General features: G+C 52.8%; 1 protein-coding gene, 1 non-coding gene and 5 pseudogenes across 2 annotated transcripts; all 7 read left to right on the forward strand.

The window, feature by feature from the left end:
- The first annotated feature begins 5,928 nt into the window (after positions 1-5,928).
- LOC146012635 (U2 spliceosomal RNA) lies at positions 5,929-6,104 on the forward strand (annotated as a pseudogene).
- A 1,356-nt stretch (positions 6,105-7,460) lies between these two features.
- Positions 7,461-7,567, forward strand: LOC146012699 (U2 spliceosomal RNA; annotated as a pseudogene).
- A 5,890-nt stretch (positions 7,568-13,457) lies between these two features.
- Positions 13,458-13,637, forward strand: LOC146012633 (U2 spliceosomal RNA; annotated as a pseudogene).
- A 1,356-nt stretch (positions 13,638-14,993) lies between these two features.
- On the forward strand, positions 14,994-15,076 carry LOC146012790 (U2 spliceosomal RNA; annotated as a pseudogene).
- A 4,537-nt stretch (positions 15,077-19,613) lies between these two features.
- On the forward strand, positions 19,614-19,797 carry LOC146012636 (U2 spliceosomal RNA). The gene has a single exon (XR_014445771.1). It is a non-coding gene; the product is annotated as a U2 spliceosomal RNA (small nuclear RNA).
- Positions 19,798-21,153: 1,356 nt separating this feature from the next.
- Positions 21,154-21,289, forward strand: LOC146012761 (U2 spliceosomal RNA; annotated as a pseudogene).
- Positions 21,290-22,461: 1,172 nt separating this feature from the next.
- LOC146008967 (uncharacterized) lies at positions 22,462-25,109 on the forward strand. Its single transcript, XM_083148846.1, has one exon. The coding sequence runs from the start codon at positions 23,085-23,087 to the stop codon at positions 24,543-24,545; it is 1,461 nt and encodes a 486-aa protein (XP_083004972.1). The 5' UTR covers positions 22,462-23,084; the 3' UTR covers positions 24,546-25,109.
- The last annotated feature ends 962 nt before the right edge of the window (positions 25,110-26,071 follow it).

The raw sequence follows: 26,071 nt of genomic DNA on the forward strand, positions 1-26,071 counted from the left end.
GGCAGTGATCGTCCGGCTACACAAGGACACCTCGTGCCCAGAAGGAGTAAAGCACCTTCCACAGTGCTTCTCCCTGGGGGGAACAGCAGGACTTCTCCATTACTCTGACCAGCCGCGCAACTGCAGGAAGTGCAGCGGGAAGGATCACATGGCGAAAGACTGCAAGGTCCCGGCCTGCAAACATTGTCACATGGCTGGTCATGAGACAAAGGATTGCCCCACGAGGATGACCTGCCACCTGTGCGGCAACACGGAACACGTCTACCGGGACTGCCCCGACAGAGTGAGATCCTACGCCGCAGCAGTATCAGGTGTGGTAGCCCCTGCCAAGGTACCACCCAAGCCTGCACAGAGGAAGCAGACCCAGCAGAGACAAGGCGGTAAGAAACCTTCCCCTCCCCCCACCATCCCTAACCCTCCTCCCCTCCCTCCCACTGTGACAGCAACCCCCACCTCGGCGGTTCGCACCACCCCCCCTCCCTCACCCTCCCGACCTGTGATCAAACCAACCCTTCCTCCCACTACCCCCTCTATCCCACCCCCTGTCCCTCTCCTCTCCGAGGAAGAGTTTCCACCACTTGCCCCTGCAGGAAATGTACAACCGAGAAGGAAGAGGAAGGAGTTGGACAGCCCAGCTGCCGACCCAGAATCTTCAAAAAAAGCAGCAGTGGAATCGATCGAGCCAGTCCAGGGCTCCCTCACCCTCGAGGAGGAGATGGAGGCCTATGTAGAGGTCTTGGAGGAGAGCGGAGTACCTGAGCTCAACAGCCTGTGTGAGATCGACGAAATACTTGACTGCATCCAGACACCCCAACAAGGAGATCCGGCTGCAGATCCTGATGAAACGCCTCCCGATGGGAGTGGTAATGTAAACGTACAATGACCCTGCCTTTTCCTCTTAACAAATGGTAGCTTTTAATCTTTTTACCATTAATGTAAGGAGCGTTAAGGATAAGAACAGACGTCAATCTATTTTTACCTTTCTTGACACTCAGAAATGTGATGTGTATATGTTGCAGGAATGCTCTCTCCCTTTCTCCAGGTCCTATAGGCATCTGGCTCGGCAGTGGTCCCATGGTCCGTCCTACTGGTCCGGTGGAGGTGAGTGCAGGTCTGCAGGGGTAGCCATTCTTATCAGGGGTAGCCTCTTCACGTTGGATTCTGTTCAGGAGCTTGTCTGCGGCAGATTAATCGTCGTAGACGGCTCCTGGGCAGGCGAGCCCATCAGGCTTATCTGCGTGTATGCTTCACCTTTTAAGAATGAGCGTTTGGAATTATTCCAGACTCTGCGGACCCAGCTCGCCACCACCAGGGCTGTAGTGATGGCCGGGGACTTCAACTGCCCGATTGAAGGGGATGGACGAAGCACCTGCAACTCTGCGAAGCTGGACGTCACGTCCAATCTGCTCAGGGAAATGGTGGCCGAAGCATCACTGCGGGACGCTGTGGGCTCCATGGGGGCTGGCTCCGTGAATTTCACGTGGAGCCGCCCCGATGGCTCCGTGCGTTCCCGCATTGACTTTGTGTTCACATCCCGGGCAGTGCAGCAGGTTAGGCATTCTATGGTTCCCTGCTTCTTCTCTGACCACAGGGCCATTCTCTTCCAAGGGGTTCTGGGCCATGGTTTTCCATCTGGCCCAGGCTCCTGGAAGTTGAACTGTGCCTTACTGGAAAGGGAGGAAGTACTGGCTGAGCTTAAGGATGCCTACATCACATGGAAGAATGACAAATGTTATTTTGACTGTATGTCTGATTGGTGGGAATATGCCAAATCTAACATCCGCAGTTTCTTTCAGGCTAAAGGACGTATCCAGGCATGCGACCGTAAGAGGAACCTCAGAAAACTGCAGCGTGAGCTCCAGTCCCTGGTGGACCTCCAGCGGTGCGGCTGGGACGTGAAGGACGACCTGGACGAGACCAAAAAGAGCCTGAAAAGGCACTTTGAGGAAGAGTCCAGACGCATCGTCTTCCGTTCCAAGGTGGAGAATCTGGAGAAGGGTGAGACGTGTTCTTCCTTCTTTTTCAGGAAACTCCACTCTGGCCATACGCCCCTGACAGAGCTGCGTGATGAGAATGGCATCCCCAGACAGGGGAAGGAGGGCGTGATGAAGGTCGTTCGCGACTACTACAGCGACCTCTACTCCCCTAAGACTACAGACACAGATGAGGCGGATAAGTTCCTGTCAGGTATCACTAACACTATTGATCCTGCAGGTAAATCAGCCATGGATGCTCCCCTGGCGTTGGAGGAGGTGCTCTCTGCCGCTAAATCCTTTAGGCAGGGCAGGACTCCGGGCAGTGATGGTCTCCCAGCAGAGCTTTATGTTGCGCTGTGGGATCTCATTGGCCCGGACCTGCTCGAGCTGTACGAGGAGATGGTGGTGGAGGGCAAAATGCCTTCTTCGCTGAGGGAAGGAATGATCACGATCTTGTATAAGCGTAAGGGGGAGAGATGTGACCTGAAAAATTGGCGTCCCATCTCTCTTCTGAACGTGGACTACAAAATCCTCGCCAAGGTACTGGCCAACCGGCTGAAGGCTGTCATTGGGCAGATCGTTCACCCAGACCAAACCTGCGCCATTCCCGGCCGCAGAATCGCAGACAGCCTTGCCCTCCTCAGAGACACGGTCCATTACGTGAAAGACCGTAATGTGTGCACAGCCCTGATCAGTCTTGATCAGGAAAAGGCCTTTGACCGTGTCTCCCATGAGCTGATGGGCAAGGTACTGCGTAAATTTGGTCTTGGTGAGCTATTCTGTTCTTATGTTAACCTGATGTACCTTGACATTTACAGCTCGGTGTTGGTGAACGGCTGGAAGACTGACCCCTTCTCTGTCATGTCTGGGGTCAGACAAGGCTGCCCTCTTTCACCTCTTCTTTTTGTTTGTGTTATAGAGCTCTTCGCTGTATCCATCAGGCAAAATCAAGAGATCAGAGGGATCACCGCACCGGGTCCAGACCACCCAGAGGCCAAGTGTTCGCTGTACATGGATGACGTCACTGTGTTCTGCGCAGACCAGAGATCGGTGACGGCCCTCGTCCAGACCTGCGAGGACTTCGGCCGTGCTTCGGGAGCAAGGGTCAACCTTGGGAAGTCAGAGGCTATGCTCTTCGGAAAGTGGCACCTGTCGTCCTCCACTCCATTTCCATTCACGGTAAAGCCAGACCTCATCAAGATCCTTGGTGTCTGGTTCGGAGGAGATGGAGCGGCCCTGAAGTGCTGGGATGAAAGACTTGCGACAATGCGTCAAAAACTTGGATTGTGGAGTCTCAGAGACCTTACCATCGAAGGGAAAACACTTGTGCTGCGGAATGAGATTCTTCCTGTTCTTCAGTACACCGCCCAGGCCTGGCCACCTCTGGCGGCGATCTGCAAGGCCATCACACGGGCTGTTTTCCACTTCATCTGGGGCTCCAAAATGGACAGAGTCAAGCGGATTGTTATGTACAAGGATCCCCTCAAAGGTGGCAAAGGCATTCCAGACATTCCAACTATGCTGAGAGCCTTCTTTGCATGTAACTGTATCCGCAGAACTTTGATAGACAATTGTGCTGGCTCTGCGGGGAACTCCATGTCCCGCTTCTTCCTCCTACCGATGTGGAGGACCCTTAAATGGGACAAGTGGGACAGCTCCATCCCTTACAACTGGACTACTCCATGGTTCTACCTGGATGTGTCCAAGTTTGTGAGGGAGCACCAACTGGAGGGATTGAAACCCGACTTGTGGAAACCTAAAACGGTCCACAAGCTCATCAGAGCCAAAGACGTCATGGAACCGATTTCAGGGCTCCCTTCAGCAACTGCCAAGTTTGTCTGGGAGTATGTGGCCTCCAAAAGGCTCACAAATAGACACAAAGACATGTCATGGATGGCCATTCAGGGGGGCTTACCTCACCGGTCATTCATGCACTCCCGAAACTTGTGTAGGTATAGACATTGTCCCTGGTGCCTTGTGCATGAAGAAACCTCCATGCACATCTTCTGGGACTGCACCTACGCACAGTTGTTGTTGGATGCCCTAGAGACTGAATTCAAGGACTCCGTGCCCAGGAACTGTCTTTCATACCTTTCGGTATTGTATGGACTATTCCCAGGAACCCACACGTATGGGGCGACCCAGGAAGCCTGGCGCCTTATAAACTGTGTTAAGGACGCTTTGTGGTTTGCCAGAAATCGTCTCATATTGCGGAGGGAGAGAATGTCCGTTCAGGACTGCCGCAGGCTGGTTCACAGCCTGCTCAGAGACTATTCCATTCGGGATAGCCCTGAGGAAGAAGAGGACTAAACCCCTTTTCTTCTGGTCCTTTCCCCTTGATTGGACTGCTTTATAAGACTTTGGGACCGTGGCCCCTTCCCCCCCACTTCACAATGTCTGTTGTTTTGTTGATGTATTTCTATTTATTGCCCTCCCCTTATATGTGTCTGTCTGGTCAATAAAGCTTCGGGCATGTGATTCCTCCTCCCTCACCCCCTACCCTCCACACCCATAGTCTTGTATACTGTTGTATAAATGTTACCGTTAGAATGCATAGTGCATAGTATAGTCTATAGTGTGAGTTTATCTTGTACTGTATTTTATAATATGTACTATACTGTATGCATGTGTACTGTGTTTTGGCTGTGCTGCGACACGGTATATGTGTGATATTTGTTATCGTCTGTTTTTTGCATTCTTTATGTACAATAAAGACCTGCTTTTTCAATCAAAAAATCTGTTCTTATCAGTTGGGTATGGACTGGCCTCTGGCAGAGAATAGAGAAAGGTGAGACTGAGTAGCTGCTCTGATGGGCGGAGGGTGTGGGACCCCTCTGTTTTTTCCCGGGAGTAGTGAAAAGTCTCACTGAGTATCTTCACCTCTGCCTTTGGTAGGAGGTGTTGTTTCCGTAAATCCACTGGTAAGAGGGGGGGAGAAACACTGGGCCTAGTAGTTTGACTCTCTTGACGGGGTTTGTAGCCCCCGAAGGATGAGTCAGCGAAAGGCTCAGTCTAGTATCCAATCCCAGGGAGCGGAGAAAGGTTGGGACTGAGTAGATGGCTCCTGTTCCAGAGGTTCGTAGCCTCTGATGGGGAGACCGCGAAAGGCCCAGCTTAGTACCTTAACCCTGGGAGCGGAGAAACACTGGGACTGAGTAGATTGCTCTTCCGGAGGGGGTGCAGCCCCTAAGGGAGTCTTTCGAAAGGCCCAGTGGAGTACCCATTCCCATGCCAGGGGCTGGAAAATGCCTGCTGGTGAGACGGAGAAAAGCTTGGTCGGACGCTGAAGGGTCGGCTGCCTGGAGTCCGAGGCTGCACTGTGCCCCCGGGGAAACTCGGGGGTGCCGGACATGCACGGGTGATCCCAAGTCACCTTGCACGAATGGCACTTGCACTGCGCACTTCCCTTTAGGTTAGCGCTTCACGTCCTTACCCTGTCCTTTTGGATGGGGTAGGACAATTTTTCACACCCCCCCCCGGCCTTCTGGCTAGGGCCTTATTCTTTTCTTTTTATGATTTGCACGTTTTGCACTCCACGTTTTTCGTTAGTTTGTCACGTTTTTTTCATTTGGGTAGTGCGGCTGTCCCTAACGGGCCTTCCGTTCCCCAAACGTGACTGGGACTCTTCACCTTCTGGGGAGAGTCCCGGTTCCCTCGAGGGCAACCCCGAGCCGCAAGGCGGAGGGAAGCCTAAGTCGGGTCTCTCCAAAGCACGGGCTGCGGAGGACCCACCGTCCGAAACCCTTCCGGGGGTGGAGGAAAAGCGGGTCTCTCTAAGCTTCGGCGAAGAGGACCCACCGATCCCTTTTTTCCCTTCCTTGGCCTTATGGTTGAGGGGGGTTAGGGGAACCATGGGGCCTTTCTCCTTTGGGAGAGGGCCACACGTTCGTACGGCTGCCCCCTGTGCACGCGTTTAGTCACGTCACTGGTGGTGGTGGGAGCACACCTCGGGCTCCCTGAGTTTTTTCAAACTCATCTGTTCTTATCAGTTTAATATCTGATACGCCCCCTATCTGGGGGCCATATATTAAATGGATTTTTAGAACAGGGAGATGGAAGAAGAGCTTGCTCTGTCCACTCCACGCATTGACCTGGTATTGCAGTACTTCCAGGACCGGTGCACCTTCCTAATCTGTTATCCAAAAAAAGACTATTTCCATTCCTGGCACTTGATTTGGAGTATCAATTGTTTGTGCACCTTTGTATTTAGAAATGCATGCATTTGCTGCTTCAAGGTTTAACCCTTGTGCATAAATACTTTCAAATCCTGCCTCAGTGTATCATTTTGTGACTATTTCTTGACTCCTTGAATTGTACTTTCTGGAATCGAGGCAGTTAATTACTTGACGTGACACTACACTTGATATCAGCATATGCGGCCTAGCCAAAAGACCGGAAGCCTGCCTAAATTAAAGGACTTATCAATCGCTGCGACCTCCCAATAAATATGCAAACGCTATGTGACTTACCTACGATCTTACCACGGAAACATCAACTGGATCAAAGCAATGGAATTTTTGGACCCCCTCCCTCTCGATTTGAAATGGCTTGTTTTTTTTTTTTTTTTTCTTGATCTCTTATATTTTTTTTTCTTTTCTTTTTGCGCTCTCTTTTCTCTCTCTTTTGTTTTGGGAATTTTTTTTCCTCTTTATTCTCTTTTGTTTTGGGAATTTTTTTTCCTCTTCCATTTTTTTCCAAGCCCAACAATTGATGATCATTGAGAGGGGGATTTAGAAAAAGTATCACTTACCTTCTTCGGACCATCATTTGGGTGGTAACTGCCAATAAAAGAAAACATTGGCCCACCCAGCTCACCTACACATGACTGTCCTGTCTGCCTGTCTGTTCCAAGTGACTGTCTGGCTGTCAGGTTCCGCCGGATTCCGAGTGAGCAGCTTGTGATGTCATAGAGGGCAGATTGTGATGTCACACAAAGGGTCCTGCCACATGAATGCCTGTCCATCTGACTGTCTACTACTACTGCTGCTGAATGGGCTCAAAACAGGAAAGCCGTCATTGCACCTGATTGTGCAAGATTCCTCCTTCTCCTCTGCAGCAGCTAGCTGATTGATTTACTCAGCAGCAGTTCGTCAGGGACACAGGCATGCAGCAGCAAAGAGCGAGGAGACAGCTGGCTGCTGCTGCTTGCCTGTTGGTCGTCTGCCTAGTGGGTGTGTGTCTGTTGACGCGACGTCAACAGACGGGGCGGAGCACATGCAAATTTGGCCTCCTACCCAGCTGAGGCACCCTGCCCGCCCGCCGACGACCTAATCACAAAATCAGTTGGATGGCTACTCGTCCTCCGGTCCCTGTCCAGCACTTCAAGTCCTATTCATACCTGCCGTACAGCCTGGTATCTTTCAGACTGCAACGTCAAAGAAGTGATGTGTGTGTGTTAGATGTGTCCGTGGTGCTGATCTCTTCTCCACCAGTGTTGGTGGCCGAATTCCGGTTTGCGCGCTTTGCTGGGACCCCATTCGGGTTATCGCTTCTCGGCCTTTTGGCTAAGATCAAGTGTAGTATCTGTTCTTATCAGTTTATTCTGAGAGGCAGCTCTGCTCCTTGTTTCTTGGACCGACAACGGTCCTTCTCAGGGCTACCGCTGCCAGGCCGAGAAGAGCGAATTGAGCGAAGACGTCGAGACTGCGAGGAGGAGAAGACATCGCTGAAGAGGGAGAAGCCGGAGAAGACTGAGGGTCAGACTTGCTCTGCTCTGCCCTCCGAAGCGACTGCCGACCCCTCCCCCTCTCGACGCCGAGGAAGAAGCTCCGCCCCCGACTGCGAGGAGAAGAGGATTTCGCCGGAAGAGGAGATCAACGCACCCTAGCCACCTGGGAGAGGCAGACTTGTTTGCTCTGCCCTCTCGAAGCCTTGCAGCACTCCCGAGCTGCCTAGGAGGGTCAGACTTTTCTGCTCTGCCCTCTGAAGCCTCCACCGCTCCGGAGCCGCCGCCGAGGGTCAGACTTTCCGCTCTGCCCTCCGAAGCCCTGCAACGCTCCCCAGCCTCCGTGGAGGGTTAGACTTGCTTTGCTCTGCCCTCTGAAGCCGTGCATCGCTCTCTAGCCTCCTTGGAGGGTTAGACTTGTGTTGCTCTGCCCTCTGAAGCGACCCCTTCGTCTCCTCCTTTCGACGCCGGAGGAGACCCTTTGCCCCGACTTCAGCTGCCCCGAGAAACCGGAAGGATGGCCACAGCTGCTCCAGCCCTGGTGCCGGCCTCAGCCTCCACTCCGGCCCTCCTCGCTGGGAGGAAGAAGCCCGGGAAAAAGGGTAAGTCACCGGCCGAAGGTCCGACCGTCTCGGCTGGCCCCTGCTCCACTGCCCCTTCTACGACACCACCAACGGTGCCCGACCAGGACCATTCCAAAGGCCTCCCAGCCCTGGAGCCCTGGATGAGGCAGACCGTGGTGTTGAAGTTTAAGGAGTCGGATGGACAGGTGCCGGACATGTCGATCGACACCTTCGGCAAGAAGATGGTTCTCGACCAGGGATTCACGAAGGCTGAAACACTCAGCATTCAGAATTACCTGAAGGGGATCTTCTACGTCACCTTCACCTCCATTGCCATCTGTAAGAGGTACTGGGAGGCAGTGAAAGCGGCGAGACCCGAATCCCCTCTCTCTCGCTTTGTGGGCAACTGCCCTATCCAAAGGGAGGAGAGGCGGGTGACGGTTTCAATGCGCAGCCCTCACACGCCAGCCGGAGACATTGCCACATTTCTGGGCCGATTCTGCACGGTCGTGAGGAACCCCACAAGGATCATGACCGATGATGGATTCTGGTCCACGAAGTGGGCAGTGATCGTCCGGCTGCACAAGGACACCTCGTGCCCAGAAGGAGTAAAGCACCTTCCACAGTGCTTCTCCCTGGGGGGAACAGCAGGACTTCTCCATTACTCTGACCAGCCGCGCAACTGCAGGAAGTGCAGCGGGAAGGATCACATGGCGAAGGACTGCAAGGTCTCGGCCTGCAAACATTGTCACATGGCTGGTCATGAGACAAAGGATTGCCCCACGAGGATGACCTGCCACCTGTGCGGCAACACGGAACACGTCTACCGGGACTGTCCCGACAGAGTGAGATCCTACGCCGCAGCAGTATCGGGTGTGGTCGCCCCTGTCAAGGTACCACCCAAGCCTGCACAGAAGAAGCAGATCCAGCAGAAACAAGGCGGTAAGAAACCTTCCCCTCCCCCCACCATTCCTAAACCTCCTCCCCTCCCTCCCTCTGCGACAGCAACCCCCACCCCGGCTGTTCGCACCACCCCCCCTCCCTCACCCTCCCGACCTGTGATCCAACCCACCCTTCCTCCCACCACCCCCTCTACCCCTCCCCCGGTCCCTCTCCTCTCCGAGGAAGAGTTTCCACCCCTTGCCCCTGCAGGAAATGTACAGCCAAGAAGGAAGAGGAAGGAGTTGGACAGCCCAGCTGCCGACCCAGAATCTTCCAAGAAAGCAGCAGTGGAATCGGTCGAGCCAGTCCAGGGCTCCCTCACCCTCGAGGAGGAGATGGAGGCCTATGTAGAGGTCTTGGAGGAGAGCGGAGTACCTGAGCTCAACAGCCTGTGTGAGATCGACGAAATACTTGACTGCATCCAGACACCCCAACAAGGAGATCCGGCTGCAGATCCTGACGAAACGCCTCCCGATGGGAGTGGTAATGTAAACGTACAATGACCCTGCCTTTTCCTCTTAACAAATGGTAGCTTTTAATCTTTTTACCATTAATGTAAGGAGCGTTAAGGATAAGAACAGACGTCAATCTATTTTTTCCTTTCTTGACATTCAGAAATGTGATGTGTATATGTTACAGGAATGCTCTCTCCCTTTCTCCAGGTCCTATAGGCATCTGGCCCGGCAGTGGTCCCATGGTCCATCTTACTGGTCCGGTGGAGGTGAGTGTAAGTCTGCAGGGGTAGCCATTCTGATCAGGGGGAGCCTCTTCACGCTAGATTCTGTTCAGGAGCTTGTCTGCGGCAGGTTAATCGTCGTAGACGGCTCCTGGGCAGGTGAGCCTATCAGGCTTATCTGCGTGTACGCTTCACCTATCAAGAATGAGCGTTTGGAATTATTCCAGACCCTGCGGACCCAGCTCGCCACCACCAGGGCTGTAGTGATGGCCGGAGACTTCAACTGCCCGATTGAAGGGGATGGTCGAAGCACCTGCAACTCTGCGAAGCTGGACATCACGTCCAACCTGCTCAGGGAAATGGTGGCCGAAGCATCACTGCGGGACGCTGTGGGCTCCATGGGGGCTGGCTCCGTGAATTTCACGTGGAGCCGCCCCGATGGCTCCGTGCGTTCCCGCATTGACTTTGTGTTCACATCCCGGGCAGTGCAGCAGGTTAGGCATTCTATGGTTCCCTGCTTCTTCTCTGACCACAGGGCCATTCACTTCCAAGGAATTCTGGGCCATGGTTTTCCATCTGGCCCAGGCTCCTGGAAGTTGAACTGTGCCTTACTGGAAAGGGAGGAAGTACTGGCTGAGCTTAAGGATGCCTACATCACATGGAAGAATGACAAATGTTATTTTGACTGTATGTCTGATTGGTGGGAATATGCCAAATCTAACATCCGCAGTTTCTTTCAGGCTAAAGGGCGTATCCAGGCATGCGACCGTAAGAGGAACCTCAGAAAACTGCAGCGTGAGCTCCAGTCCCTGGTGGACCTCCAGCGGTGCGGCTGGGACGTGAAGGACGACCTGGACGAGACCAAAAAGAGCCTGAAAAGGCACTTTGAGGAGGAGTCCAGACGCATCGTCTTCCGTTCCAAGGTGGAGAATCTGGAGAAGGGTGAGACGTGTTCTTCTTTCTTTTTCAGGAAACTCCACTCTGGCCATACGCCCCTGACAGAGCTGCGTGATGAGAATGGCATCCCCAGACAGGGGAAGGAGGGCGTGATGAAGGTTGTTCGCGACTACTACAGCGACCTCTACTCCCCTAAGACTACAGACACAGATGAGGCGGATAAGTTCCTGTCAGGTATCACTAACACTATTGATCCTGCAGGTAAATCAGCCATGGACGCTCCCCTGGCGTTGGAGGAGGTGCTCTCTGCCGCTAAATCCTTTAGGCAGGGCAGGACCCCGGGCAGTGATGGTCTCCCAGCAGAGCTCTATGTTGCGCTGTGGGATCTCATTGGCCCGGACCTGCTCGAGCTGTACGAGGAGATGGTGGTGGAGGGCAAAATGCCTCCTTCGCTGAGGGAAGGAATGATCACGATCTTGTATAAGCGTAAGGGGGAGAGATGTGACCTGAAAAATTGGCGTCCCATCTCTCTTCTGAACGTGGACTACAAAATCCTCGCCAAGGTACTGGCCAACCGGCTGAAGGCTGTCATTGGGCAGATCGTTCATCCGGACCAAACCTGCGCCATTCCCGGCCGCAGAATCGCAGACAGCCTTGCCCTCCTCAGAGACACTGTCCATTACGTGAAAGACCGTAATGTGTGCACAGCCCTGATCAGTCTTGATCAGGAAAAGGCCTTTGACCGTGTCTCCCATGAGCTGATGGGCAAGGTACTGCGTAAATTTGGTCTTGGTGAGCTATTCTGTTCTTATGTTAACCTGATGTACCTTGACATTTACAGCTCGGTGTTGGTGAACGGCTGGAAGACTGACCCCTTCTCAGTTCTGTCTGGGGTCAGACAAGGCTGCCCTCTTTCACCTCTTCTTTTTGTTTGTGTTATAGAGCTCTTCGCTGTATCCATCAGGCAAAATCAAGAGATCAGAGGGATCACCGCACCGGGTCCAGACCACCCAGAGGCCAAGTGTTCGCTGTACATGGATGACGTCACTGTGTTCTGCGCAGACCAGAGATCGGTGACGGCCCTCGTCCAGACCTGCGAGGACTTCGGCCGTGCTTCGGGAGCAAGGGTCAACCTTGGGAAGTCAGAGGCTATGCTCTTCGGAAAGTGGCACCTGTCGTCCTCCACTCCATTTCCATTCACGGTAAAGCCAGACCTCATCAAGATCCTTGGTGTCTGGTTCGGAGGAGATGGAGCGGCCCTGAAGTGCTGGGATGAAAGACTTGCGACAATGCGTCAAAAACTTGGATTGTGGAGTCTCAGAGACCTTACCATCGAAGGGAAAACACTTGTGCTGCGGAATGAGATTCTTCCTGTTCTTCAGTACACCGCCCAGGCCTGGCCACCTCTGGCGGCGATCTGCAAGGCCATCACACGGGCTGTTTTCCACTTCATCTGGGGCTCCAAAATGGACAGAGTCAAGCGGATTGTTATGTACAAGGATCCCCTCAAAGGTGGCAAAGGCATTCCAGACATTCCAACCATGCTGAGAGCCTTCTTTGCATGTAACTGTATCCGCAGAACTTTGATAGACAATTGTGCCGGCTCTGCGGGGAACTCCATGTCCCGCTTCTTCCTCCTACCAATGTGGAGGACCCTTAAATGGGACAAGTGGGACAGCTCCATCCCTTACAACTGGACTACTCCATGGTTCTACCTGGATGTGTCCAAGTTTGTGAGGGAGCACCAACTGGAGGGATTGAAACCCGACTTGTGGAAACCTAAAACGGTCCACAAGCTCATCAGAGCCAAAGACGTAATGGAACCGATTTCAGGGCTCCCTTCAGCAACTGCCAAGTTTGTCTGGGAGTATGTGGCCTCCAAAAGGCTCACAAATAGACACAAAGACATGTCATGGATGGCCATTCAGGGGGGCTTACCTCACCGGTCATTCATGCACTCCCGAAACTTGTGTAGGTATAGACATTGTCCCTGGTGCCTTGTGCATGAAGAAACCTCCATGCACATCTTCTGGGACTGCACCTACGCACAGTTGTTGTTGGATGCCCTAGAGACAGAATTCAAGGACTCCGTGCCCAGGAACTGTCTTTCATACCTTTCGGTATTGTATGGACTATTCCCAGGAACCCACACGTATGGGGCGACCCAGGAAGCCTGGCGCCTTATAAACTGTGTTAAGGACGCTTTGTGGTTTGCCAGAAATCGTCTCATATTGCGGAGGGAGAGAATGTCCGTTCAGGACTGCCGCAGGCTGGTTCACAGCCTGCTCAGAGACTATTCCATTCGGGATAGCCCTGAGGAAGAAGAGGACTAAACCCCTTTTCTTCTGGTCCTTTCCCCTTGTTTGGACTGCTTTATAAGACTTTGGGACCGTGGCCCCTTCCCCCCCACTTCACAATGTCTGTTGTTTTGTTGATGTATTTCTATTTATTGCCCTCCCCTTATATGTGTCTGTCTGGTCAATAAAGCTTCGGGCATGTGATTCCTCCTCCCTCACCCCCTACCCTCCACACCCATAGTCTTGTATACTGTTGTATAAATGTTACCGTTAGAATGCATAGTGCATAGTATAGTCTATAGTGTGAGTTTATCTTGTACTGTATTTTATAATATGTACTATACTGTATGCATGTGTACTGTGTTTTGGCTGTGCTGCGACACGGTATATGTGTGATATTTGTTATCGTCTGTTTTTTGCATTCTTTATGTACAATAAAGACCTGCTTTTTCAATCAAAAAAAAAAAATCTGTTCTTATCAGTTTAATATCTGATACGCCCCCTATCTGGGGGCCATATATTAAATGGATTTTTAGAACAGGGAGATGGAAGAAGAGCTTGCTCTGTCCACTCCACGCATTGACCTGGTATTGCAGTACTTCCAGGACCGGTGCACCTTCCTAATCTGTTATCCAAAAAAAGACTATTTCCATTCCTGGCACTTGATTTGGAGTATCAATTGTTTGTGCACCTTTGTATTTAGAAATGCATGCATTTGCTGCTTCAAGGTTTAACCCTTGTGCATAAATACTTTCAAATCCTGCCTCAGTGTATCATTTTGTGACTATTTCTTGACTCCTTGAATTGTACTTTCTGGAATCGAGGCAGTTAATTACTTGACGTGACACTACACTTGATATCAGCATATGCGGCCTAGCCAAAAGACCGGAAGCCTGCCTAAATTAAAGGACTTATCAATCGCTGCGACCTCCCAATAAATATGCAAACGCTATGTGACTTACCTACGATCTTACCACGGAAACATCAACTGGATCAAAGCAATGGAATTTTTGGACCCCCTCCCTCTCGATTTGAAATGGCTTGTTTTTTTTTTTTTTTTTCTTGATCTCTTATATTTTTTTTTCTTTTCTTTTTGCGCTCTCTTTTCTCTCTCTTTTGTTTTGGGAATTTTTTTTCCTCTTTATTCTCTTTTGTTTTGGGAATTTTTTTTCCTCTTCCATTTTTTTCCAAGCCCAACAATTGATGATCATTGAGAGGGGGATTTAGAAAAAGTATCACTTACCTTCTTCGGACCATCATTTGGGTGGTAACTGCCAATAAAAGAAAACATTGGCCCACCCAGCTCACCTACACATGACTGTCCTGTCTGCCTGTCTGTTCCAAGTGACTGTCTGGCTGTCAGGTTCCGCCGGATTCCGAGTGAGCAGCTTGTGATGTCATAGAGGGCAGATTGTGATGTCACACAAAGGGTCCTGCCACATGAATGCCTGTCCATCTGACTGTCTACTACTACTGCTGCTGAATGGGCTCAAAACAGGAAAGCCGTCATTGCACCTGATTGTGCAAGATTCCTCCTTCTCCTCTGCAGCAGCTAGCTGATTGATTTACTCAGCAGCAGTTCGTCAGGGACACAGGCATGCAGCAGCAAAGAGCGAGGAGACAGCTGGCTGCTGCTGCTTGCCTGTTGGTCGTCTGCCTAGTGGGTGTGTGTCTGTTGACGCGACGTCAACAGACGGGGCGGAGCACATGCAAATTTGGCCTCCTACCCAGCTGAGGCACCCTGCCCGCCCGCCGACGACCTAATCACAAAATCAGTTGGATGGCTACTCGTCCTCCGGTCCCTGTCCAGCACTTCAAGTCCTATTCATACCTGCCGTACAGCCTGGTATCTTTCAGACTGCAACGTCAAAGAAGTGATGTGTGTGTGTTAGATGTGTCCGTGGTGCTGATCTCTTCTCCACCAGTGTTGGTGGCCGAATTCCGGTTTGCGCGCTTTGCTGGGACCCCATTCGGGTTATCGCTTCTCGGCCTTTTGGCTAAGATCAAGTGTAGTATCTGAGACTTCAACTGCCCGATCGAAGGGGATGGACGAAGCACCTGCAACTCTGCGAAGTTGGACATCACGTCCAATCTGCTCCGGGAAATGGTGGCCGAAGCGTCACTGCGGGACGCTGTGGGCTCCATGGGGGGAGGCTCCGTGAATTTCACGTGGAGCCGCCCCGATGGCTCTGTGCGTTCCCGCATTGACTTCGTGTTCACCTCCCGGGCAGTGCAGCAGGTTAGGCATTCTATGGTTCCCTGCTTCTTCTCTGACCACAGGGCCATTCTCTTCCAAGGTATCCTGGGCCATGGTTTTCCACCTGGCCCAGGCTCCTGGAAGTTGAACTGTGCACTGCTGGAAAAGGAGGAGGTATTGGCTGAACTTAAGGATGCCTACATCACATGGAAAAATGACAAATGTTATTTTGACTGTATGTCTGACTGGTGGGAATATGCCAAATCTAACATCCGCAGTTTCTTTCAGGTCAAAGGGCGTATCCAGGCATGCGACCGTAAGAGGAACCTCAGAAATCTGCAGCGTGAGCTCCAGTCCCTGGTGGACCTCCAGCGGTGCGGCTGGGACGTGAAGGACGACCTGGATGAGACCAAAAAGAGCCTGAAAAGGCACTTTGAGGAGGAGTCCAGACGTATCGTCTTCCGTTCCAAGGTGGAGAATCTGGAGAAGGGTGAGAAGTGTTCTTCTTTCTTTTTCAGGAAACTCCACTCTGGCCACACGCCCCTGACCGAGCTGCGAGATGAGAATGGCATTCCCAGACAGGGGAAGGAGGGCGTGATGAAGGTCGTCCGCGACTACTACAGCGACCTCTACTCCCCTAAGACGACTGACAACGACATGGCCGACAAGTTCCTGTCAGGTATCACTAACCCTATTGATCCTGCAGGCAGATCGGCGCTGGACGCTCCCCTGACGCTGGAGGAGGTATTATCTGCCACCAAATCCTTTAGGCAAGGCAGGACTCCAGGTAACGATGGTCTCCCAGCTGAGCTCTATGTAGCGCTGTGGGATCTAATCGGCCCGGACCTGCTCGAGCTGTATGAGGAGATGGTGGTGGAGGGAAAAATGCCTCCTTCGCTGAGGGAAGGGATGATCACGATCTTGTATAAGCGGAAGGGGGAGAGATGTGAGCTGAAAAATTGGAGGCCCATCTCTCTTCTGAACGTGGACTACAAGATCCTCGCCAAGGTACTGGCCAATAGGCTGAAGGCTGTCATCGGACAGATTGTTCATCCGGATCAGACCTGTGGTATACCTGGCCGCAGGATCGCAGACAGCCTTGCCCTCCTCAGGGACACGGTCCATTACGTGAAAGATCGTAATGTGCGCACGGCCCTGATCAGTCTTGATCAGGAAAAGGCCTTTGACCGTGTCTCTCATGAGCTGATGGGTAAGGTGCTGCGAAAATTTGGTCTTGGTGAATTGTTTTGTTCGTATGTTAACCTTATGTACCTCGATATCCACAGCACGGTGTTGGTGAACGGCTGGAAGACTGACCCCTTTCCGGTTCTCTCTGGGGTCAGACAAGGCTGCCCTCTTTCACCTCTTCTTTTTGTTTGTGTTATAGAGCTCCTGGCCCTATCCATCAGACAGAATCCAGAGATTAGAGGGATCACCGCACCAGGTCCAGACCACCCAGTGGCCAAGTGCTCGCTGTACATGGACGACGTCACTGTCTTCTGCGCGGATCAACGCTCGGTGGCAGCACTCGTCCAGACCTGTGAGGACTTCGGCCGTGCTTCAGGGGCAAAAGTCAACTGCGGGAAGTCAGAGGCCATGCTCTTCGGAAAGTGGCACCTGTCGTCCTCGGCTCCTTTCCCATTTACCGTCAAACCGGACCTCATCAAAATTCTGGGGGTCTGGTTCGGTGATGATGGAGCCGCCCGGAAGTGCTGGGATGAGAAACTTGCTACAGTGAGACAGAAAATTGGACTGTGGAGCCTCAGAGACCTTTCCATCGAAGGGAAAGCCCTTGTGCTGCGGAACGAGATTCTTCCCGTCCTGCAGTACACAGCCCAGGCCTGGCCGCCGCCAACTGCGGTATGCAAGGCCATTACCCGGGCCACTTTCCACTTCATCTGGGGCTCCAAAATGGACAGAGTGAAGCGGAGCATTATGTACAAGGATCCCCTCAAAGGTGGCAAAGGCATTCCAGACATTCCAACTATGCTGAGAGCCTTCTTTGTATGTACTTGCATCCGCAGAACTTTGATTGAAAATTGTGCCGGCTCTGCAGGGAACTCCATGTCCCGCTTCTTCCTCCTGCCTTTGTGGAGGACCCTTAAATGGGACAAGTGGGACAGCTCCATCCCTTACAACTGGACCACTCCGTGGTTTTACCTGGACGTGTCCAAGTTTGTGAGGGAACACCAACTGGAGGGATTGAAACCCGACTTGTGGAAGCCAAAAACTGTCCACAAGCTCATCAGAGCCAAAGACACTATGGAATCGATCCCAGGGCTCCCGGCGGCAACTGTTAAGTTTGTCTGGGAGTACGTGGCATCCAAGAGACTGAGTAATAGACATAAAGACTTGTCATGGATGGCCATCCAGGGGGGTTTGCCTCACCGGTCATTCATGCACTCCCGAAACTTGTGTAGGTACAGACATTGTCCCTGGTGCCTCGTTCGCGAGGAAACATCTATGCACCTCTTCTGGGACTGCACCTATGCCCAGTTGCTGCTGGATGCCCTAGAGACTGAGTTTAAGGACTGTGTGCCCAGGAGCCACCTATCGTACCATTCGGTGCTTTATGGACTGTTCCCCGGCACACACACTGTTGGGGCGACCCAGGAGGCCTGGCGCCTTATAAACTGTTTTAAGGACGCTGTGTGGTTTGCCAGGAATCGCCTCATTTTGAGGAGGGAGAGGATGTCCGTGCAGGACTGCCGCAGGCTGATCCACAGCCTGCTCAGAGACTACTCCATCCGGGATAGCCCTGAGGAAGAAGAGGACTAACCCCCCCCTTCTTCTGGCCCTTTCCCCATTGAACTGAGTGATAAGAACTGTGACGTGGCCCCGCTCCCCCATTTCACGATGTCTGTTGTTTTATTGATGTCCTGTCTATTTATTGCCCTCCCCTTATATGTGTCTGTCTGGTCAATAAAGCTTCGGGCAATGTGACTCCCCCTCCCTCACCCCCCTCCCCTCCACCCACAGTCTTATCCATAGTCAATGATTGTTTAAGGTTAGAATGCATAGTGCATAACATGTCTTACGGTATTTGATTTCTTATGCTGTATTTCATGAAATGTACTATACAGTCTTGCATGTGTGCTGTATTTTGGCTGTGCTGCGACACAGTATATATGCCTAAATGTTACCGTCTGTTTTTTGCTTTCTTTATGTACAATAAAGATTTGCCTTTTCAATCAAAAAATCTGTTCTTATCAGTTGGGTATGGACTGGCCTCTGGCAGAGAATAGAGAAAGGTGAGACTGAGTAGCTGCTCTGATGGGCGGAGGGTGTGGGACCCCTCTGTTTTTTCCCGGGAGTAGTGAAAAGTCTCACTAAGTATCTTCACCTCTGCCAGTGGTAGGAGGCTCCGTAAACCCACTGGTAGGAGGGGGGGAGAAACACTGGGCCTAGTAGTTTGACTCTCTTGACGGGGTTTGTAGCCCCCGAAGGATGAGTCAGCGAAAGGCTCAGTCTAGTATCCAATCCCAGGGAGCGGAGAAAGGTTGGGACTGAGTAGATGGCTCCTGTTCCAGAGGTTCGTAGCCTCTGATGGGGAGACCGCGAAAGGCCCAGCTTAGTACCTTAACCCTGGGAGCGGAGAAACACTGGGACTGAGTAGATTGCTCTTCCGGAGGGGGTGCAGCCCCTAAGGGAGTCTTTCGAAAGGCCCAGTGGAGTACCCATTCCCATGCCAGGGGCTGGAAAGTGCCTGCTGCTGAGACGGAGAAACACTTGGTCGGACGCTGACTGGCTGGCTGCCTGGAGTCCGAGGCTGCACTGTGCCCCCGGGGAAACTCGGGGGTGCCGGACATGCACGGGTGATCCCAAGTCACCTTGCACGAATGGCACTTGCACTGCGCACTTCCCTTTAGGTTAGCGCTACACGTCCTTACCCTGTCCTTTTGGATGGGGTAGGACAATTTTTCACACCCCCCCCCCGGCCTTCTGGCTAGGGCCTTATTCTTTTCTTTTTATGATTTGCACTTTTTGCACTTCACGTTTTTCGTTAGTTTGTCACGTTTTTTTCATTTGGGTAGTGCGGCTGTCCCTAACAGGCCTTCCGTTCCCCAAACGTGACTGGGACTCTTCACCTTTTGGGGAGAGTCCCGGTTCCCTCGAGGGCAACCCCGAGCCGCAAGGCGGAGGGAAGCCTAAGCGGGTCTCTCCAAACCTTCGGGTGCGGAGGACCCACCGTCCGAAACCCTTCCGGGGGTGGAGGAAACGCGGGTCCCTCTGAGCTTCGGCAAAGAGGACCCACCGATCCCTTTTTTCCCTTCCTCGGCCTTATGGTTGAGGGGGGTTAGGGGAACCATGGGGCCTTTCTCCTTTGGGAGAGGGCCCACACGTTCGTACGGCTGCCCCCTGTGCACGCGTTTAGTCACGTCACTGGTGGTGGTGGGAGCACACCTCGGGCTCCCTGAGTTTCTTCAAACATCTGTTCTTATCAGTTTAATATCTGATACGCCCCCTATCTGGGGGCCATATATTAAATGGATTTTTAGAACAGGGAGATGGAAGAAGAGCTTGCTCTGTCCACTCCACGCATTGACCTGGTATTGCAGTACTTCCAGGACCGGTGCACCTTCCTAATCTGTTATCCAAAAAAAGACTATTTCCATTCCTGGCACTTGATTTGGAGTATCAATTGTTTGTGCACCTTTGTATTTAGAAATGCATGCATTTGCTGCTTCAAGGTTTAACCCTTGTGCATAAATACTTTCAAATCCTGCCTCAGTGTATCATTTTGTGACTATTTCTTGACTCCTTGAATTGTACTTTCTGGAATCGAGGCAGTTAATTACTTGACGTGACACTACACTTGATATCAGCATATGCGGCCTAGCCAAAAGACCGGAAGCCTGCCTAAATTAAAGGACTTATCAATCGCTGCGACCTCCCAATAAATATGCAAACGCTATGTGACTTACCTACGATCTTACCACGGAAACATCAACTGGATCAAAGCAATGGAATTTTTGGACCCCCTCCCTCTCGATTTGAAATGGCTTGTTTTTTTTTTTTTTTTTCTTGATCTCTTATATTTTTTTTTCTTTTCTTTTTGCGCTCTCTTTTCTCTCTCTTTTGTTTTGGGAATTTTTTTTCCTCTTTATTCTCTTTTGTTTTGGGAATTTTTTTTCCTCTTCCATTTTTTTCCAAGCCCAACAATTGATGATCATTGAGAGGGGGATTTAGAAAAAGTATCACTTACCTTCTTCGGACCATCATTTGGGTGGTAACTGCCAATAAAAGAAAACATTGGCCCACCCAGCTCACCTACACATGACTGTCCTGTCTGCCTGTCTGTTCCAAGTGACTGTCTGGCTGTCAGGTTCCGCCGGATTCCGAGTGAGCAGCTTGTGATGTCATAGAGGGCAGATTGTGATGTCACACAAAGGGTCCTGCCACATGAATGCCTGTCCATCTGACTGTCTACTACTACTGCTGCTGAATGGGCTCAAAACAGGAAAGCCGTCATTGCACCTGATTGTGCAAGATTCCTCCTTCTCCTCTGCAGCAGCTAGCTGATTGATTTACTCAGCAGCAGTTCGTCAGGGACACAGGCATGCAGCAGCAAAGAGCGAGGAGACAGCTGGCTGCTGCTGCTTGCCTGTTGGTCGTCTGCCTAGTGGGTGTGTGTCTGTTGACGCGACGTCAACAGACGGGGCGGAGCACATGCAAATTTGGCCTCCTACCCAGCTGAGGCACCCTGCCCGCCCGCCGACGACCTAATCACAAAATCAGTTGGATGGCTACTCGTCATCCGGTCCCTGTCCAGCACTTCAAGTCCTATTCATACCTGCCGTACAGCCTGGTATCTTTCAGACTGCAACGACAACGAAGTGATGTGTGTGTGTTAGATGTGTCCGTGGTGCTGATCTCTTCTCCACCAGTGTTGGTGGCCGAATTCCGGTTTGCGCGCTTTGCTGGGACCCCATTCGGGTTATCGCTTCTCGGCCTTTTGGCTAAGATCAAGTGTAGCATCTGTTCTTATCAGTTGGTATGGACTGGCCTCTGGCAGAGAATAGAGAAAGGTGGGACTGAGTAGCTGCTCTGATGGGCGGAGGGTGTGGGACCCCTCTGTTTTTTCCCGGGAGTAGTGAAAAGTCTCACTAAGTATCTTCACCTCTGCCAGTGGTAGGAGGCTCCGTAAACCCACTGGTAGGAGGGGGGGAGAAACACTGGGCCTAGTAGTTTGACTCTCTTGACGGGGTTTGTAGCCCCCGAAGGATGAGTCAGCGAAAGGCTCAGTCTAGTATCCAATCCCAGGGAGCGGAGAAAGGTTGGGACTGAGTAGATGGCTCCTGTTCCAGAGGTTCGTAGCCTCTGATGGGGAGACCGCGAAAGGCCCAGCTTAGTACCTTAACCCTGGGAGCGGAGAAACACTGGGACTGAGTAGATTGCTCTTCCGGAGGGGGTGCAGCCCCTAAGGGAGTCTTTCGAAAGGCCCAGTGGAGTACCCATTCCCATGCCAGGGGCTGGAAAGTGCCTGCTGCTGAGACGGAGAAACACTTGGTCGGACGCTGACTGGCTGGCTGCCTGGAGTCCGAGGCTGCACTGTGCCCCCGGGGAAACTCGGGGGTGCCGGACATGCACGGGTGATCCCAAGTCACCTTGCACGAATGGCACTTGCACTGCGCACTTCCCTTTAGGTTAGCGCTTCACGTCCTTACCCTGTCCTTTTGGATGGGGTAGGACAATTTTTCACACCCCCCCCCCGGCCTTCTGGCTAGGGCCTTATTCTTTTCTTTTTATGATTTGCACGTTTTGCACTTCACGTTTTTCGTTAGTTTGTCACGTTTTTTCATTTGGGTAGTGCGGCTGTCCCTAACAGGCCTTCCGTTCCCCAAACGTGACTGGGACTCTTCACCTTTTGGGGAGAGTCCCGGTTCCCTCGAGGGCAACCCCGAGCCGCAAGGCGGAGGGAAGCCTAAGCGGGTCTCTCCAAACCTTCGGGTGCGGAGGACCCACCGTCCGAAACCCTTCCGGGGGTGGAGGAAACGCGGGTCCCTCTGAGCTTCGGCGAAGAGGACCCACCGATCCCTTTTTTCCCTTCCTCGGCCTTATGGTTGAGGGGGGTTAGGGGAACCATGGGGCCTTTCTCCTTTGGGAGAGGGCCCACACGTTCGTACGGCTGCCCCCTGTGCACGCGTTTAGTCACGTCACTGGTGGTGGTGGGAGCACACCTCGGGCTCCCTGAGTTTCTTCAAACTTTTATCTGTTCTTATCAGTTTATTCTGAGAGGCAGCTCTGCTCCTTGTTTCTTGGACCGACAACGGTCCTTCTCAGGGCTACCGCTGCCAGGCCGAGAAGAGCGAATTGAGCGAAGACGTCGAGACTGCGAGGAGGAGAAAACATCGCCAGAAGAGGGAGAAGCCGGAGAAGACTGAGGCTCAGACTTGCTCTGCTGCCCTCCGAAGCGACTGCCGACCCCTCCTCCTCTCGACGCCGAGGAAGAAGCTCCGCCCCCGACTGCGAGGAGAAGAGGATTTCGCCTGAAGAGGAGATCAACGCACCCTAGCCACCTGGGAGAGGCAGACTTTTTTGCTCTGCCCTCTCGAAGCCTTGCAGCACTCCCGAGCTGCCTAGGAGGGTCAGACTTTTCTGCTCTGCCCTCTGAAGCCTCCACCGCTCCGGAGCCGCCGCCAAGGGTCAGACTTTCTGCTCTGCCCTCCGAAGCTCTGCAACGCTCCCCAGCCTCCGTGGAGGGTTAGACTTGCTTTGCTCTGCCCTCTGAAGCCGTGCATCGCTCTCTAGCCTCCTTGGAGGGTTAGACTTGTGTTGCTCTGCCCTCTGAAGCGTCCCCTTCATCTCCTCCTCTCGTCGCCGGAGAAGACCCTTTGCCTCGACTTCAGCTGCCCCGAGAAGCCGGAAGGATGGCCACCACCTCCACTTCGGCCCCCCTCGCTGGGAGGAAGCCCGGGAAGAAGGGTAAGTCACCGGCCGAATGTCCGACCAGATTGGCCGGCCCTAGCTCCACTGCCCCTTCTGTGACACCACCAACGGTGCCCGTCCAGGACCACTCCAAAAGCGTCCCAGCCCTGGAGCCCTGGATGAGGCAGACCGTGGTGATGAAGCTAAAGGAGACAGATGGCCAGGTGCCGGACATGACGGTTGAGTACTTCGGCAAGAAGATGGTCCTGGAGCAAGGATTCTCTGCACCTGAAATGCTCAGCGTCCAGAGCTTCTTCAGAGGCATCTTCTACGCCACCTTTGCCTCCATCGCAATCTGCAAGAGGTATTGGGAAGCGGTGAAAACGGCGAAGCCTGAGTCCCCTCTCTCTCGCTTTGTGGGCAACTGCCCTATCCAAAGAGAGGAGAGGCGGGTGACGGTTTCAATGCGAAGCCCACACACAAACATCAAGGACATCGTCACTTTTCTCAGCAGATCCTGCACCGTCATAAAGGACCCCACAAGGATCCTTTACGAGAATGGACTCTGGACTGGAAAGTGGTCGGTGATTGTCAGGCTGCACAAGGACACTTCGTGCCCAGATGGAGTCAAGCACCTCAGACCGTGCTTCTCCCTGGGGGGAACTGCAGGACTTATCCACTACGTGGACCAGCCACGCACTTGTCGTAAGTGTGATGGAAAGGACCACTTTGGGAAGGAATGCAAGGTCCAGGCTTGCAGGATTTGTCGACTGGCCGGTCACGAGACAAAGGACTGCCCCACGAAGAAGACCTGCAACCTGTGCGGCTCAGTGGATCATGTCTACAAGGACTGTCCAAGTAGAGCAAGATCCTACGCCGCAGCAGCATCGGGTGTGATCGTCCCTCCCAAGGTGCCACCCACACCGGTGCAGAGGAAGAAGGTTCCGCAAAAGCAAGGTGGTAAGAAACCTTCCCCCACCATTCCTAACCCTCCTCCCCTCCCTCCCTCTGTGACAGCTACTCCCATCCCGGCTGCTCGCACCACCCCCCCTCCCTCACCCTCCCGACCTGTGATCCAACCCACCCTTCCTCCCACCACCCCCTCTCGCCCCCTCCCTGTCCCTCTCCTCTCCGAGGAAGAGTTCCCACCACTTGCCCATGCAGGAAATGTACAGCCGAGAAGGAAGAGGAAGGAGTTAGACAGCCCAGCTGCTGACCCAGAATCTTCCAAGAAAGCGGCAGTCGAATTGGTCGAGCCAGACCAGGACTCCCCCACCCTCGAGGAGGAGATGGAGGCATATGCAGAGGTCTTCGAGGAGAGTGGGGTGCCTGAGCTTGACAGCCTCAACAACATCGACCAACTGCTCAACAACATCGAGACACCCCAGCAGGGAGATCCGGTGGCCGACCCAGAGGAAGCACCTCCCGATGGGAGTGGTAAAGTATACGTATCGCCACAGTAACCTTTTTTCTCTTAACAAATGGTAGCTTTTAATCTCTTTACCATTAATGTGAGGAGCATTAAGGACAAGAACAGACGTCAAACTATTTTTTCCTTTCTTGACATTCAGAAATGTGATGTGTATATGTTGCAGGAATGCTCTCTCCCTTTCTCCAGGTCCTACAGGCACCTGGCCCGGCAGTGGTCCCATGGTCCGTCCTACTGGTCCGGTGGAGGTGAGTGTAAGTCTGCAGGGGTAGCCATTCTTATTAGGGGCAGCCTCTTCACGTTAGATTCTGTCCAGGAGTTTGTCTGCGGGAGATTACTCGTCGTAGATGGGTCCTGGGCAGGTGAGCCTATCAGGCTAATCTGCGTGTATGCTTCACCCTTTAAGAATGAGCGCTTGGAATTATTCCAGACCCTGCGGACCCAGCTCGCCACCACCAGGGCTGTAGTGATGGCTGGGGACTTCAACTGCCCGATTGAAGGGGATGGTCGAAGCACCTGCAACTCTGCGAAGCTGGACATCACGTCCAACCTGCTCAGGGAAATGGTGGCCGAAGCATCACTGCGGGACGCTGTGGGCTCCATGGGGGCTGGCTCCGTGAATTTCACGTGGAGCCGCCCCGATGGCTCCGTGCGTTCCCGCATTGACTTTGTGTTCACCTCCCGGGCAGTGCAGCAGGTTAGGCATTCTATGGTTCCCTGCTTCTTCTCTGACCACAGGGCCATTCTCTTCCAAGGGGTTCTGGGCCATGGTTTTCCATCTGGCCCAGGCTCCTGGAAGTTGAACTGTGCCTTACTGGAAAGGGAGGAAGTACTGGCTGAGCTTAAGGATGCCTACATCACATGGAAGAATGACAAATGTTACTTTGACTATATGTCTGATTGGTGGGAATATGCCAAATCTAACATCCGCAGTTTCTTTCAGGCTAAAGGGCGTATCCAGGCATGCGACCGTAAGAGGAACCTCAGAAAACTGCAGCGTGAGCTCCAGTCCCTGGTGGACCTCCAGCGGTGCGGCTGGGACGTGAAGGACGACCTGGACGAGACCAAAAAGAGCCTGAAAAGGCACTTTGAGGAGGAGTCCAGACGCATCGTCTTCCGTTCCAAGGTGGAGAATCTGGAGAAGGGTGAGACGTGTTCTTCATTCTTTTTCAGGAAACTCCACTCTGGCCATACGCCCCTGACAGAGCTGCGTGATGAGAATGGCATCCCCAGACAGGGGAAGGAGGGCGTGATGAAGGTCGTTCGCGACTACTACAGCGACCTCTACTCCCCTAAGACAACAGACACAGATGAGGCGGATAAGTTCCTGTCAGGTATCACTAACTCTATTGATCCTGCAGGTAAATCAGCCATGGACGCTCCCTTGGCGTTGGAGGAGGTGCTCTCTGCCGCTAAATCCTTTAGGCAGGGCAGGACTCCGGGCAGTGATGGTCTCCCAGCAGAGCTTTATGTTGCGCTGTGGGATCTCATTGGCCCGGACCTGCTCGAGCTGTACGAGGAGATGGTGGTGGAGGGCAAAATGCCTCCTTCGCTGAGGGA

Source organism: Crinia signifera, chromosome 6, assembly GCF_055691185.1.
Source record: "Crinia signifera chromosome 6, ASM5569118v1, whole genome shotgun sequence".
Taxonomy (NCBI): Eukaryota; Metazoa; Chordata; class Amphibia; order Anura; family Myobatrachidae; genus Crinia; species Crinia signifera.

Coding starts and splice junctions, on each gene's coding strand:
- LOC146008967 (XM_083148846.1), top strand. CDS start 23,085: ATGGCCACCACCTCCACTTCGGCCCCCCTCGCTGGGAGGAAGCCCGGG.